Raw genomic sequence first — 16,795 nt, 5'->3', positions numbered from 1 at the left:
AAAATTATGTACCTGATCCTGAATGAAGCCCCATTTCGTCAATTTTGTGTGAAGAGGTAACGGATAATCGTTTTTACGACATAAAATATCAAAATTTCAAAGCAAAAATTTCCCTCTAATTGGAGATAAAGAAGTAATCTACTTGTGGCAATCTTTAGTTTTGTTAGATTTAGTTTCATTTCATCACAAACTCTACCGAAAAATATCTTATTTTTGTCGGATTCGTAAACGCGTCCTTGAAAAAACAGTGTTTACGGTTCATTACACCAAACACAGTGTAGGTACAAACCAACGTACTTATAAATGACCAGAGATTGGAACTTGTGGACACTACGATCTTCTTGGGTATAACGTTACATAAAAAGCTTCAGTGGGGTCCACATATTGCCCAACTAACAGATAGACTCAGCTCTGCGGCATATGCTGTTAGAAAGATTAGAGAGTACACGAATGTTGCGACCGTTAGATTAGTGTACTTCAGTTATTTTCACAGCATCATGACGTACAGTATTTTACAGTGGGGTCATGCTGTTGACATTGCTATAGTTTGCTCTGCAAAAGACAGCTGTGCGTGCTTTGTTATAGACAGTCTCTCAAAGAAATTTTTAAAGAAATAAATATTATGACTGTTCATCTCTCAGAGCCATTTGTTTCTGCAGCGGTAGTAATATGTAGTATATTAGAAATGACATCAAATAGAATTCTAAAGGAATCAATTTTGAGAAAATAAATGCCTTTTATGCCTTTTAATGTGCCTGTTCTACGGTTGAGTGCAGTGGTCAGAAGCCAAACTGATGGTGTGAGTTGCAATTATCTTGTATGGGCTTAACCGGTAGTTGCAGTAAGCATCCATAAAGTTAATGTTTCAGTATATCACATGCTATCTTTGACTGTCAAAATAAAAGAGAAAGTGACGAGTATTTAATGAAACATTAACTTTATGGACGCTTTCTGAAACTAGCGGTAAGTCTACCTATCAGTATCTTCTCAAAAACCATTGACATAATGGGTAGAAGATTTATTTGTCTATTACTCTATACGAATTTGGCAGTATCGGTAGTTTTCCAGGTTTGGTAAGTTTACAACTTCTCAATCAGAATCGGTTATAGTAACAATAGATTCGCTTACCTTTTCTATCTTGCTGTATCTCCGTAAGAGATCGTTCGATCGTCATCGTGAACGGAGTATAACGATGGCTCGGGCGCCCTCCAAACTGTAAAACAATTAAGTAATAAAGCGAGTAAACGCCAGCACGTAGCAAAAAAGCACCAGTTTCATCGGAAAATCTTAATATTTATACATACATTCAAACATTTTATATTGGATCATAAAGTACTCAATATCTTGGGCTTTTGTCGAAAATAAAACATGCATAGTTTTTATGTGAAAAAAAGTTTAATAGAGACTATCTGGTAAAGTATAATAAACTCGACCATACCATAAACAAGCGTTCACAATGCCAACCAACGAAGGTATCTCTAAAACAGCGTAACATCTAATACTGTAGTTTTAGATCACTTTCGCATTGAATAAAACTAAATTTCGAGTCGTTTATCACAGAAACTAAGAGAATTTGTATTTAATAAATACTTTCGTAAAAATTAAATGATTAAAGAGATCAAATAAAATCAGACGTCACATTCGGTTACAATATTCGAATCATCATTTTAGTTCAGTTAACTTGAGTGACTAAAACGAAATAATGCTGTTCATCACACGACCCTCATTGAACAATATTTACAAGTTAGACGAACTTGCCCATGTAAAAGGGAATTCTAGATTTTTTTTTACATTCATAATATTTTTTTTTATATTCTTAAACTTTGCATTCTAACAACATAACATTAAAAAGTTATATTTATACTGTAAAAAATTAAATGGGCGAGCAATACGATAACAGCGTGTATTATTTATTTATAAATAAATAATTCAAAATCAACTGAAGCGAAACTATAAAATCTTTAACTTCTCTGCGTTCAGTAAGTTCGCATAGAAATGTATTGTTCTGTATTACTCTCCCAAATCACCTGGCTCAGTTTGTATTGAATTTAATCAAACGAAAACAGTAAGGCCGCCACGGACAGTTATTTTGAACAGCCGTGCTGTAGATCCATCAATCGCCAGAAATAATAAAAAATATAACAAAATCGACAGTTCTTAACAATTCTTACATAAAAATTAAATATTTAAATAGGTATAGAATACTATTTATCTTTATCGCCATTTGTGCCTCTTTTTTTCTGAAATACAAAAAATATATATTATTAATCATTTATCAAACATCAAACGCGCGGACGCGTCGTTTGCCTTAAAATATATAAAAAATATTTCTAATAAAAAAAATGCGCGTGCCTACAAAGTACGACAGCAGTGAAACCTGCATTATGCATGAACCTCTAAACTGCATTTGAAGTCCTGGTACATGTGGCTAGGATAACACATGATTTCAACCACTATGAAAGACCATCACCGCTACCATATTTATGTTCTCCTGGTGTCTATATAGTAATACGTCGAGCGCATTACTATATAGACACCAGGAGAAGAGGACATCAGAATATATTAAGGTAATAAAGACTTGTGTCATACATGAGAAAATCTCTTCCTCAACTATGATATCGCCTGGTACAAAAACACTGTATAATGCTTCCTATTTTTTTTCACTGTATATTGCCTCATTTTCTCCCACGTTATTTTTATAATGTATGTGTCTGTCTCGCTTTACTGTCGCGCCTTTTCGTTTCATCGACTTTCAAATCACAGCAATGCTAAAGAAGTTTCCACTTAAAAAAATTATAACATTTGTAAACATGAAGATGTTTACTAAATTTATTTAAGAGGATTAGGAAAGGATACTATTATTTCTAAAAATAATACTAAAACTAAGACTTAATTTCGTATAGTAATAATGCACTTGAGTAAAATTTACTTTGTATCTTTCGCTTGATATCTTTAATTTAGTTCCAGTTGTTTCTATACTGTCGAGGTACTCGATTCATTCTGTAATAGCGCCTCTGATGAAACATCAAATCGTACATTTTTCTTTCTATTGGGATATCGCTGAAAAACACTTTTTCATTACTTTTAGAATTAGTCAGTTCTCTGATAGCATTACAGGCATAATCTTAATATACAGTCTGGCTATAAATACTGTTACAATAAAAAAAAATACATTTGAATTTGGAATCTCTTTTTTGTATAAATTTTAATTAATTTTTATATTTAATCGCTGTGCTTGTTGCCAAATGCAATTTTTAAAACTCTCCATACGCCTGGTATGAACGGATTTTAATGAGGATTGCTTCATGCAGTTTAGTCCAACTTGAGAGATCAGAAAGTTTTTATTTCGATTTGGGACCCATAATTATTTTTATTTCCAATATTTATTTTTTATGGACATATTTTCTGAGACAATTTATTGACGCACGGTTTAAAAGCTCTGCTGTCAAACAATTTCATTTAAACAACAGGGAGCATATTTTACGAAATAATTCTTGATGTTATGAAATATTATTGAGAAATTAATAAAAAAAAAAAAACAGAATTTTATTTATTATGTACGGAAAAACGTCTGTCGGGTCAGCTAGTATAAGATGTCTATTAACTATAATTTGTAAAACACTCTTCGGAAAGAGCCGTCGGATCGATGTGACAAGTGTGTCGACTGAACTGAACGAAAACTCTGCCTAATAGACGCTTAGGCAGAGTTTTGCTTCAGACAATTTATGAGCGTGAATGTGGGTCTAGTTGTTTATTGTACAAATGAGTTATATAAAATAGAATTATTTACCTTATCTTTAGACCTAGGGTCAGCATTCTTCGATCTCTCCTTCTCAAGATCCGAGTGGAGTGATGCTAACTCTGTATTCAACTCAACCTGGACAGCCCTCAATCTCTCAACTTCCACTAATACCTCTGCTTTGTCCTTCACTAAAATTTGAAATAAGCTACGGTATACAATTTTGGCTATATAGGTACTGGTTTACAGAATCCACCCCTGCATAATGCTTGTTTGTCATAAAGTACCTATTTAGGCTTATAATAATAATATAATATAATAATATTGACACACTTTTTACACAAATTATCTTGCCCCAAGTTAAGCATATATAGCCTGTTTTATGGGTTACAAGACAATGATATATTTAATACAATATACTTACTTAAACATACATACATTTATACAAACATACATAAATACATTTAAACATCCATGACTCGGAACCAAACATCCATATTCATCATATAAATGCTTGCACCTACCGGGATTCGAATCCGGGACCTCTAGCTTAGTAGGTAGGATCGCTAACCACTCGGCTATACAGGTCGTCGCTTATGTATCAGAAATATAACGTTATTCAAAAGAATTGTTAAAAAACGTTTGTGTGGTAAAGGTTACTATAATATAAATGACTTTCTTAATGATACCACAGATTGGGAGTGACCGCCCTCAGGCTATTATATAATAAGTTTAATTGTACAATATTACTTTGTAAACATATTTATTCAATGAAAAAAAAAAGCCCGCTGAGTTTGTTGCGCCCATTCTTCTCAGGTCTGAGGCATTCATTTTGATGTCACATCCTATTTTGAATAAAAATATTTGAATTTGAATTTGAATTTGACATAGACAAAAAGGATCCTGGACTTTTTTTTTAGATATACTAGATTTATATTATATTTACTTATAATATCTAATCATCGTGTTTACATATAAAGCAGTACGGTAATGGAAAAAGTGACGTGGCTGTCTGATAGTAAGTGATGCAAGCCATTACATTGCACTCGGGGTCCTTGAATGAACCCAAAATTTTGAGCGGTACAGCAATTGCACTTGTCGCTTTCAGACGTTAAGTCGCATGGGCCAGTAATTTGAATAGCTAATGCGCCCTTCATACCGAAAAACAGAAATGCATTGCATACATACATTACTGTTACATGCCATTAAAAGGTACCGATGTGATGATCTTATCCGACAAATTAAAATTTATATGTTTTATTTATAAAATTGTGTGCGTGTAATCTTTACGCGCAATTAAAGTAAAACTTATTATTTTATATATCCCTCTCAACTTCCTTTCGCCTCGCCCGATCACAATTTTCGTAACGTTTCTTCACGCATTCACCAGCTAACTGAAGTTTAACTTAAAAATACTCCAATAAAGTTATTGAAAAAAAAAATTAAAAAACATATTCCGAAAAATCTATATAAAAAATATTAGTCTTAAATATCACACTTTCAGGCTTCCATAAACAAGTTTTACTTCAATATCATTTTAAATTGGAACATCAAAATCTACCACCCGTTCGAAAATATATACCTCAGACCTGAGTAGAACGGGCGCAAGAAACTCAGAGGCCTTCTTTATATATTACAGAAATGCCCCATATGATATAATATGGGGCATTTCTGTAATTTTTTAATATAATAATAATAAATCGATAGGCCATATCACTAACCATTACGTGAACATATTGCTTGCGACTGTAACGAAACTGTTATAGAAGGGCAGTGATACAACACACATAATTGAAGATAAACGGAATATTAATAATGTATACACAAATTTGTGCCGGTAGTTGCCACACTGCATGATGAACGCCAGATTTAACAAGTTTTTGATCAAATTTCTGATGAAACGACACTATTCCACTACTAAATGAGTAATGTAATAAAAGTTGACACATACTTTCACCCTGTCCAAGTATATTACACAACTTCCGATTTCTTGTCTTTACTTTAAATAGTTCATCCTTCAGCCTTGTGACTTCTTCTCTTAATTCAGTTATCTCTTTCTCTTTCCTTTCTATAGCCTCTTTATACTGTACTTTTGTTATGATTTCATCATGTACCGGTTGATTTCGCACTCTTTCTATAATTTTATCTTTTAGCATTTCATTTTTTACATCATCCTGTACTCTTTCAAAGAACTTTGTGTCTTTACCAGGTAGTTGTAACTGTTCCTCCTCAGGGTCTTTCCCATTCTCCTGGCTAGCTGATAATATAAGATTAATAATTAAAATTGTATTGTGTATACATATAAAAATGAATTGCTGTTCGGTAGTCTCGCTAAAACTCGAAAACGGCTGGACCGATATGGCTAATTTTGGTTTTGAATTATTTGTGGAAGTCCAGTGAAGGTTTAAAAGGTGAATAAATATGAAAATGCTAGGAATTAAATAAAAACAACAATTTTGTTTTCCCTTTGACGTCTTCCCGTCGTTCAGAAACCAAATTGAAAGAATAGTTTAAAATGAATAACTACTTAGAATTTTTATATCTCTCTAACTTTCTCAGGAGGTAAAAAATTAAATTAAATTTAGCTAACTATACTTGGTAGATTAACTTCAGTTGTTAACTATCTATCAGATTATTTTTATGTAGATTAATAATTCTTAAGTATTAGTATATGTAGGTAATGATGTCTTGTACCGAGAAGCCTCTGACAGCTGAAACACAGTTCATACTAGTTTAGTTGTCTTTGCTCCCTGTTTTGTATGTAAATAATTAATAATGTTGCGTAGCAACGCTTCGAAGTATATGACGAGAGTTGTCAAACTTCAAGACATTGTTAATTTCAACAGCTCCGTCAGCAATATTCGTAGCTCAGCGGAAAAGTGTTTACTTTAAACGCTGTAGACCCGGGTTCGATACACCTACCAGTGTATGGAATTTTTTTGGGTTTTGTAAAGTTAATGGAAATTTCTAGTAAGTTCAGGATCAAATCGAACAGAAAAAAAGGGATGGAAAATGTGTAAGCAGGATAAAAATAGTTAAAAGAATTTTCTAGTACAATTTAAATTTAAAGATGGAATGGGGGAATCATTTTGAAAATGGAACAGATCCGGGGGTATATAAGCCGTACTAAGCGTGGCCTACGGCAGTTCTAGTTCTGACTCGAAAGTGTAAAGAAGAAGAAGAAAAGAATAAGTAGTGAAAAGTGGAAGTGTTCCAAGAAGAAGAAGATAGAAGAGACCTAGTATTCGGTGCAGTGTGACACGTTAAAGGTACTGCCGCCCACAAAAGGAACAGCGGCAGACCGGCAAGTGCAAGTTCAGAAAAAGTGAACGCAAATAAAGACTCGTTCCTATAAGCGGAGTATTATTTCCAATCCCTGACCCATTCCCGTGTCATGATATAAATTAGAACTATTTGTAACTTGTAACTACTAACTATTATTAATTATTGTAATGTTTGGGAAATAAAGTTATTATTAAGTTTTGTCACAAATTAAATTTCTGAACCTAACCATAATATTTGACATTTGACGACCAATATGTCGATCCATCCTCTATTTCGATCGATATCTTAGACAAGGAGTGCATCCTTCTATCACTGTGAGTGACGATTACCGCAACATGCGCGAGAACTTTCTGACTTCGGTTATGCATTGTGATATTGAAGTTATATGCTCTTTTTTTGTTGATCTTTTGTGATAGTGACACTACTACTAAGTGCGCGAGAACTTTTCTACTTTGATTAATTACAATTAACGATGCCGAGGAGAAGCCTACCTGACTTAAGACGTCGCAGTCAATCAAATGTGCGAAGAGCTACCTCACGTGCTAACCGCAATGATGACCAGAGAGAGACAGATTATGAGAATAGTCGTATTGATATGTCAGAATTGCGTTCTTTAGTGAGTGACAATGAAGCAGATAGGCTTAAATTCTCTTTGGTGCACATCAAATACAACAACAGCGAGGACGACATAATGAAATTGAGTGATTCCGCAGACGCAGTGCTCCTGTGATTCTAGATCGTGCTTTCTGCATTCCACTATGACCCGGCAATAGATTATTGTGCTGGAAAATTTGTAAATATTGTAAGGCGTTATATACAATGATGAATCTACTAGATTATATTGTGCTGGAGGCAAAGTAAAATTGCCACAATTAGTCCCACCACCAGATCCTTTACGGTGTTTAGTTTCTGGGATTGGAAATGATTCTAAACACTACTTGGCCAAATTTTCACCCATCTACGATCAAAACCTATTTCTGTATCGCGGTTTTTATATTATTCTCCACTATCCACAGAAATAGGATTTGCAAGATGGCAATCGAATACAATAATTATTGTAGTACGATACATTTTTTGTATGATTTAATAATATTTGGTAAGTCTGCGAATCGGTCGTCATCAATTTTTTATACGACAACGTTTACTGGGCCGGCTAGTATAATATATAAATTATTAGAATCACACATATTATTGTTAGATATAACAAAGTAATTGTATCATATGTGGATGGTCTGTATCCAATCATACACCCCAAAAAGTCGCCAATAAAAATTATTGTTACAAGTTGACGACAGGTTGCAGATGCGGTTAATATGACAACGTTTGTTCAAATACACAACAGTTATACTCAATAGCACAAGTACAGAAGACTCACTCGCAGACATACAATAAGGTGCAATTCAGATCGCACTGCGCTATAAACTTTAATTTTTGTTTACCTAGAAGTTGCATCTCTCTCTATCGCGTGACTCTTACCTCTTCTGACGACGTTAGGGTTGTCTTCTTTACCTAGAACTGTGCCTACCAAATATAAGGTCATCTTATAGGAATAGCTCAGTTTTTTCTAAAATATAAATTTCTAAAATATTTTTCGTTGTCAAACCAACATTACTTGCAGGTAGTAAGGTATGCGTAGGACCATAAAATAGTCAACATAGTTCATTTTTCCTTCAAAAAGTATTAACTATTAAAGTAGGTAGGTGTACATACGAGCTTGAACAGAACCATGACGCTAGCTAGACTTTCACCACGTCCTTTAAGGTATTATATTAACAATAACAAACAACGTTTTAGCGATCAGCTCTTGCTATAAGTAGGATAAATGACACAACCATTGAAGCTACCAACTTAGTATTATAGTAATAAATAACACATTGTTTCGACGTCTTTAGGAAGTTAATAAAATAAAATATGCATCGCAATGACCTCTACCATCCTTTGCTTTTTTATGTTTCTCCATTTTTAAAAGATCGGAAGGATCGGTGAAGTTGGTGACGATCAAAGCTCGCGTCACTACTCTCTCGTGAGTTCCTACTGGATAGCAACGTTGGTGTGTCCGCCGCACGTACCTACAATTTCGATACCTACACAGGGAGTGAGTCAGACCTGGTTGTAGTAGAGTACAAACATAGATAGCATATTCTTATCTGATTGCCACCAACCATTCACACTAGAATATTGAGTACTCTGGGTATTGATAATGGGCTCATTTAACCTGATTGAAAAAAGTTACTTACATTTATTCTCCTCACCAGGGTTAACCATTTCGTTAAACTGGTCGAGGCTCATTACATTTTTCTTTTTACTTTTCTTATTTTTTTCACACTTTTTCTCAGACTGTTCTGCCTTTTTCTCAGTATCTGCTACTTTTTTTAGCTGCTTATAAACATCCTTCTTCTCTTCAAAGTCTAGTTTAGATAAAATTATAGCCTAAAAATAATCAGAAAACACTTGTATTAATAATTCAATAATATTAGTCTTATTAAATAGATAATTGGCATAATATACAGGGTATGTTACTACTACATCTAAAAATTAAAGGGGTTACAATGACACCAAGATTCTGAACGTGTGCAATGAAAATGTATGTCATGCAATTTATTTTTAATTCTTTAAAACAAAAATTCAATGCAGATCATTGTTTACCAAAGTTATCTAATTAACGCTATCAATAGTCCCTAAACTACAAAAAAGCCGAAACGTTTCGCCGCAACAGCTGACATTAGAAATGTTGTACAAATAGATCAATCAATCGCAAATTATTACCTGGATACAGTATAGAGATTAGAGATATAACTAAAAATACTTCAGTAAAACTTTAGTACGTACATATAAGATGCGACTACACGAAATATAAATCAATGCGATAAAAAATAAATAAGAATTAATTAAATTTGAATTTGCACCTACCATTTCAAACCTAGTGTTGTAATCATTATTGCATACTGTTAAAAATATTTTCGTAATGACTTATAATATATTTCGTAACGAATGATGAATTTTAGGTAATGACTGCACCCGATTTACATGGGTCAGCGGACAATGCATCACTTGGTGATAGGTGATCAGCCCACCCGCTTTTAACGAGTCATCAATTGTACAATTCATCACTTGGTGATTTTTATAAGTCATCAATAATTTCTATTGTACAATCCAAACAAAAACGTTCTATACATATGGACATATCATTCGCAGTCTGATAGCCGAACGGAAAAAGTGTGCTTAAAGGCAATGTAAGCACACTTTTCTCCTTAGTCGTGTGGCAACTGCGTGTCAATCAACAAGCCAAATTGTGCTATAAAAAAGTGCTCAAATAATACGTTAACGACGCAAATAAAAGATCATGTGACTTATCACCGGTAAGTTTATTATATTTATATAAAAAGCTCCGTAATATCTTCTCGTCCAAAGACCACAGTGTCTGAAGACGAACTTCGTCTTCTAAGCTTAGGTTTCTAAGACGAAAGTTTCTTTTTAACCAATGTGTGTTGCCAGTGATGATATACGAAACACAGACGTGGTCACTAAATATGGGCCTTATGAGGCAGCTGTTTTGTTCTTTTTTTTTTATAACAATAAGGGACGAGACGAGCAGGATGTTCTGCTGATGGTAATTGATACGCCCTACCCATTACAATGCAGTGCCGCTCAGGATCCATGCAAAACCCAAAAATTCTTAGCAACACCACAATTACGCTCGTCACCTTGAGACATAAGATGTTAAGTCTCATTTGCCCGGTAATTTCACTAGCTACGGCGCCCTCCAGACTGAAACACAAAACCCAGAAAGATCTCCACAGATCTTTTGGGGGAGGCGTTTGTCCAGCAGTGGATGTCATCCCGCAGAAATGATGATCATATAAGATAGGTTGACAAAAGGCGTAAATAATTTAGTAAAACAAATATTTTTCATTAAATATGGTACAATTATTGACAAGTATTCACATCCCTTTCTCTCCTGCTTGTCAGAAAGAGGCAGATGAAGGACGAGACAAGCACACAGTCAGAAGTGAAACTATAGTCTCATTTTGTTTAAAGGCTCACTGAACAATGATTAGCAATATTGTATTTTGTCTATGGAAAGTGCTATTTACACAATAACACAGACATACCGCAACTTAGTGATAATTATTCATACTCATTTACAACGGAAATCTGTAAAAGATAATCTTTTTAAGCTTTTCCGTACACAAGATAGTGAAAGACAACTAGTGCCAGTTGGTTGCAAAAGAGAGATGAAGAATTTTAGAAACCAAATAAGTCGAGTGGCAATTGCTCAAATCATATCCTCCTTATTTATATTTCACCAATGAAGGATTTAAGCATTTAAATATTCATGCTCAAAAAACATGATAGATCTTTTTTAACATTAAAAGTATTGAAATCTCTTTCAAAAGTCAATATATTTTGTCAATTTAGTCAAATTGATGCACATACGTCCAAGTAGCCATATTTATAACTAGCTGACCCGGCAAACGTTGTTTTGCCATATAAAGTATAATTCACGCGATAGTTTTATAAGTAATAAAATATTGCCTACATAGCCTGTACATCATTTTGTTCTATTGTCAATAGTTTTTGCAGCGCACGCAAAAATAGGTTTTCGAGACAGGATATATATATACCTTGTGTTACAAAATAGCAATTTTATTACGGATCCCTAATTTTGAAAAAGAAAAAACAGAGCCTATAGCCTTCCTCGATAAATGGACTACCCAACACTGAAAGAATCATTAAAATCGGACCAGTAGTACCAGAGATTAGCGCATTCAAACAAACAAACAAACACTGCAGCTTTATAATATTAGTATAGATTTGACAAAAGCTGTCATAGCAAGATATGTAATCCGCTTACACTACAAATGCCCTCAAAGAAAAATATGTCTATGTCTCATAGACAAAATTTAATTAATTCAATTTATTTCAGGGAACTTAAAATTTTAATAACCAGTTTCCCGAATTATTTTATGTAAATAAATAATTTATTTACATAAAATATGCTTACCTTAACTTATAAGATCAAAATACATTTAGTATTAAGGAGTAACAAATACACGCAAATACCAATAAATCAACAAAAAAACTTTCGCTTATGTAATATGAGTGTGACTTTTTATTAAAAACCTAAAAAATCTCAGACTGAACAGAACTTGATCAGAAAATAGCAACAGACTGACAAACGTAAAACTTATGGCAACCCTCTTTTTCGCCTAGGCTTAAAAAAATAAGTAACTGCTACTCCACTGATGCCACTGTCTAAATCAAGTTCTAAATTCAAAATACTCATCTTTTAAACTAAAAAGTGTTTACATTGCTGCCTATTGACTAATAACATTTTAAACAACTGGAGTAAATGCAGTAATGTAGAGACATAGCAGTTGAAGCTTATTATGGTGTCATTTGTAACATGTGCCATATTTCGGCTTTGATTCTGTAAATGTGCATTGTCTGTATGTATAGAATGTCATTGAATCCAACACTTGGTGATAGGTAGGATCACTCTGCCATTTTAATTAAGTTATCTAAGGACAAGCTATCACTTGATGGTAGGAAATTACCCCCTCAGTAATAAATGAACAATAACAACAACGAGGATCAAACTTGTAGTATGTTGGCAAATAAATCTATTGAGCCATTGCTATTGTTAGAATGACATCAAACAATAAAATAAATTTTATTTTTGTAAGTAAAGTTTTGTATCATTCATGTTTTATCAAGATCTAGATATATTATTCCTGAGGGAAATTGTCAACTTATGTCGCTAGTATTTCTTTTAAATTTTTTGGTTTCATAGAAAAAAAAACTTACAGCAAAACTACAATACAAAATGTTCTTTACTATAGCCAAGGCCCTAAAACTACTATTTACTGTTCCAGCAGTACATTAGTGCTTCTAGGCAGGTTCAAACATACTTACTTGTTGTAGTTCTGACTCATAGCTGCCATGAACAAGTTCTTCATCTTTCTGTTTCCACATTTCCCACTGTTCAGATGTGGCAGCATTTGGTTTTGCTTTACGTTTTTTGGGCACCACCTGCAATTTTTTTTATGGTAAGTATTGTATTTTTTTGTATCAACAATATTTAAAATCCAAAAACTTGGACATTAATAATACTATGAAAATTCTAGGAAGTTAACATCAGATAAGTATCATTTACACAAATTAATAAATAACATAAAATTTGGTTGGTAAGGTATAAATAAAATAAATAAGATACTAGATTTGCTTCACCTGAGTTTTATTGTTGTTGATACTGGCCACTTTATTTTTTTTAGGTAGCTCGGTTTTTTTAGACGTGTTAACTTTATTCTTTCTGGGTTTTTGCATATCGTTGGCGTTTTCATCATCCTCAATTTTTAGTCCGGCAAAACGAGATTGGACAATTACAGCAGCCATTTTATGGATTTGTACCTTTAAAGGAATTCATGTTCCTGATAAATGAATATATAATCTCAATCCTACAAGATAGCTTGTTTAGCAACATAAGGCTTAGTATTTTTTATTATGAATAAAGACAGGATATATATATATACATATTCTTAAAAATATATCCTGTCTTATATAGCTATATTACTACAGCCCTACCACACGAAGAATAAACACTCACAATATGTTGATAGCTAGCAAAGGAAATTGAGAAAATAACAAAGAAAAACAAGATATACTTTCTTTGAGATATTATTTGTTTTCAACTTCAGGAATTTATAATTATTTTAGAGTTGATGTTGCGGATGTGTTTAGTGTTAGACACAGGCAGCCACAGATGACAGAACCACAGAACACTTTTACTCTAACTTTGCCACAGAACACTTTTACTAACTTTGCACATAACACTAGCATTTTTTTCCGCTCCTGTCAAGATCCTGAGACTAGTACGAGTTTCTGGCTCGGACGGTGTATGCATCTGACCCATTTTTGAGTTTTTTTCTTGAGTTCAGTGCTATAACAGTAGGTAGCATTTCTCGTTTCGCATGTTTTAATTAGATTTATATAACGATTAAAAGTTTTGAATTTTTCAATCGCTTTTTATCCAAAGATTAGTTGTCGATGGTATTTTAGCAACTTCAAACTTGATATGTGCAAGCGAGATGGACATATTATTATTTTTTATTTATTAGTTTTATATAGTTATTTATTTATTACAGCTTTGACATTACAATGACTAAATAAAATAATGGTCCCACAAAACCTTCTTGATGGTTTGTCTGTGGTGATCCCACAGACAAACCATCAAGAAGCAATCTTAATTATAACATTTAGTAACATAAATAGATGTAAAGTTATGGAGTTTTTTTATAAACGTGAAGGTGCAAATTTTTATACAATATTATTTAACATTATTAAGGACTCTTATTATTTAAATGTTGATATAATATATTATAGTGTCCAGATTGTCAAAATAAGTTTTTTTAACATATTTTTAAACTTTATCTTAGTAGGTTCGTGTCTTATATCTGCTGGTAAACTATTTAATATATATGGGATTCTCCTTTTTAATGTTCTATCTCCGTAATAATTACTAACTCTAGGTACTTCATATTTACCATCTGATGTAGACCTTGTCTGGTGAGCATGACATACCAGGGTTGGACTACGCTCTTGATTGCCACGGTGGTGAAGTGCAAATAAATATTTAATTTTAAAGGTAATTGGTAGTATTCTACATACTTTAAGTATTTTTTTATAGTTATCTTTACATTTCTCTTTTGTTTTATTGTCTGCAAGTAGTTTTAAAAATCTTATCTGAAACAATTGTAATTTGTTTATGTTTTTTTTAAAAGTTAACCCATAGCAATCAAGAGCATAACTCATTATGGAATCTACCAGCGATATATACAGGCACTTTAATGTGCTCAGAGGAACTTTAAAACTAAGGTGGTAGAATTAGCCTAGGAGTATTCTTAATTTCTCACAAAGATAATCTACATAAGGAGACCATGAAAGATTATTATCTAATTTTATTCCTAAATAATAACAACTTTTTACATTTTTAATTGGCATACAAGTACAGTTATTTAAGTTGTTGTGAAAGCAATTATATTTATGAGCATAAATTGGCGGTGGACATTCAGTCGGACACAGGAAAGGAGAGTGTATGATTAGCTGTTTAGTTTTGTCAGCATTGATGACGATGTCATTGTCGTGTGTCCACTTGACCACTGCTTTCACGTCTTGCTGCACGAGTCGAGTTATCTCGGCGAGGTCGATACTGACGCGTAGTATGCACAGAACATCGGCGAACATTTCTGCGGTGCAGTGCTGCAACACCCCGCACAAGCTGTTAACGTACATGAGATAGTACACGGCTCCACAGCCCGTCCCTTGTGGGACGGCGCTCTGCACTGGGGTCTCGTCGCTGCGTGCGTCGTTCACCTGTACGCGGTACGAACGTGCCGTCAGTTACTCTCCGAACCATTCTTTCAGCGGTCTTCGTACTCCGCATTCGTCCATCACATTGAGCAGTGTTGATCTTTCAAGCGTGTCAAAAGCTTTTTTGCTGTCAAAGAAAATTATTACTACAAATTGCTTATTTTCTAAATAATTATTTGTCTAATCTGTGAAATTTGATAAAAGAGTGTTAGAACTTTTTCCCTTTTGGAAGCCATGTTGGTTTTCATTTAGTGTTGCATTTTTACTGAGAAAAATTCCGAGTTGATTAACTATACTTTTTTCGATGATTTTGTCAACGCTTGACGTGATAGCTATTGGTCTGTAGTTAGAAAACACTGTATTATCACCATATATCATGTAACGCATAAGACAGAGAAAGGATGTTTGTTTGACATAAGATTCGAGGTTTCTGCGATATACGCAGCAATTATTATCAACAAACCTCGAATTCACTCGAATTTTCCGTTTTTATTTTCAATTTACATTTTTGTGGTTCTTAGTGCTTAAAATAAACGAAAAAAATGATTATGCTGCAACCTTCCGTTCAATTTTAAACAATAAAAAAACTGACTCCGTGACCAATAAAGAAAAGATAATAACTGCTGTACATTACGACCTTTTGAAATCATTCTTATGTGAGTGCCATCCAAAGCGGCAATGACTTTTGGAAAACGTGGTATGATCTCACTTGTTGGGACAGGATTTCTTCTTGTTCGTGTTGTGGTAAAATCGAAACAACTACTGAAGCGGTATGCAAAGGGAGGTCACAGAAAAATTTTCTTTACGGGTGTGATATTTTTACAATGGAGCAACATTTTGACAAACAAAGTAATCGTATTTATGCTCAACAGTGGACAGAATGTAACTTGGGCACTATCCGACTTCAGTGATGGTTTGGAAGGTATTACCTATGAAGGAGTGACTGAGCCATACTTTTGTGAAAAAGTATATATAAGTATCAAAACATCGGCACAAGTGTATCAAGGTACCATTCTTGAGAAGGTAGTGACCCTAAACAACACAATGTTCAATAACCAAGAATGGTCCTTCCAGCAAGACTCGGTGCCGGGTCATAAAGCTCGGTCTACGTCCACGGCACCCCACTCCACGCTTTATGTGGACTTCTGTAACATCACTCCAATTTAAACGCCGTCCACCACCACCTTGAGACGGCGCAGCCGGCCATGTGTTTCCTTACGGAGACGCAGATATCTCGACCTAGCGATACGTCATATTTAACGTACCCCGGGTACAAAATTGAGCATAATTTTTTGCCTCATGCCGGGGTATGTGTGTACGTTAGGGAGGATATCTGCTGTCACCGTCTCGGCAATTTTGAGGGTAGGGACCTGTCTACTCTCTGGCTCCGCGTAGATTTAG

At 34.0% G+C, this 16,795-nt stretch overlaps 1 protein-coding gene across 4 annotated transcripts; it reads right to left on the bottom strand.

The window, feature by feature from the left end:
* Window positions 1-1,371: 1,371 nt before the first annotated feature.
* On the bottom strand, window positions 1,372-13,822 carry LOC126967018 (G kinase-anchoring protein 1-like). 4 transcript variants are annotated; one of them, XM_050811326.1, is made up of 8 exons: window positions 13,690-13,822; window positions 13,256-13,435; window positions 12,941-13,057; window positions 9,262-9,454; window positions 5,691-5,996; window positions 3,791-3,930; window positions 2,930-3,060; window positions 1,372-2,240 (listed from the first exon to the last, which is right to left on the bottom strand). In XM_050811326.1, the coding sequence occupies exons 2-7, from the start codon at window positions 13,418-13,420 to the stop codon at window positions 2,974-2,976; spliced, it is 1,008 nt and encodes a 335-aa protein (XP_050667283.1). In that variant the 5' UTR covers window positions 13,421-13,435; window positions 13,690-13,822; the 3' UTR covers window positions 1,372-2,240; window positions 2,930-2,973. The 4 variants fall into 4 exon arrangements, with proteins under 4 accessions (XP_050667283.1, XP_050667281.1, XP_050667284.1 ...); XM_050811324.1 differs by having other exon boundaries at window positions 13,632-13,798; XM_050811327.1 differs by lacking the exon at window positions 2,930-3,060 and having other exon boundaries at window positions 13,632-13,798.
* Window positions 13,823-16,795: the final 2,973 nt, after the last annotated feature.

The sequence above is a fragment of the Leptidea sinapis genome, chromosome 12, assembly GCF_905404315.1.
Source record: "Leptidea sinapis chromosome 12, ilLepSina1.1, whole genome shotgun sequence".
Lineage (NCBI taxonomy): Eukaryota > Metazoa > Arthropoda > Insecta > Lepidoptera > Pieridae > Leptidea > Leptidea sinapis.
This window is presented reverse-complemented; position numbering and strand designations above follow the sequence as displayed.

Excerpts from the sequence above, each read along its gene's own strand:
- LOC126967018 (XM_050811326.1), bottom strand. The coding sequence starts at position 13,420 with ATGGCTGCTGTAATTGTCCAATCTCGTTTTGCCGGACTAAAAATTGAG. Across the intron at positions 3,931-5,690 it reads TATACTTGGACAGGGTGAAA|TGAAGGACAAAGCAGAGGTA; the intron begins GTATGTGTCAAC and ends TTCAAATTTTAG. Across the intron at positions 3,061-3,790 it reads ACCCTAGGTCTAAAGATAAG|CGATATCCCAATAGAAAGAA; the intron begins GTAAATAATTCT and ends AGTGTTTTTCAG.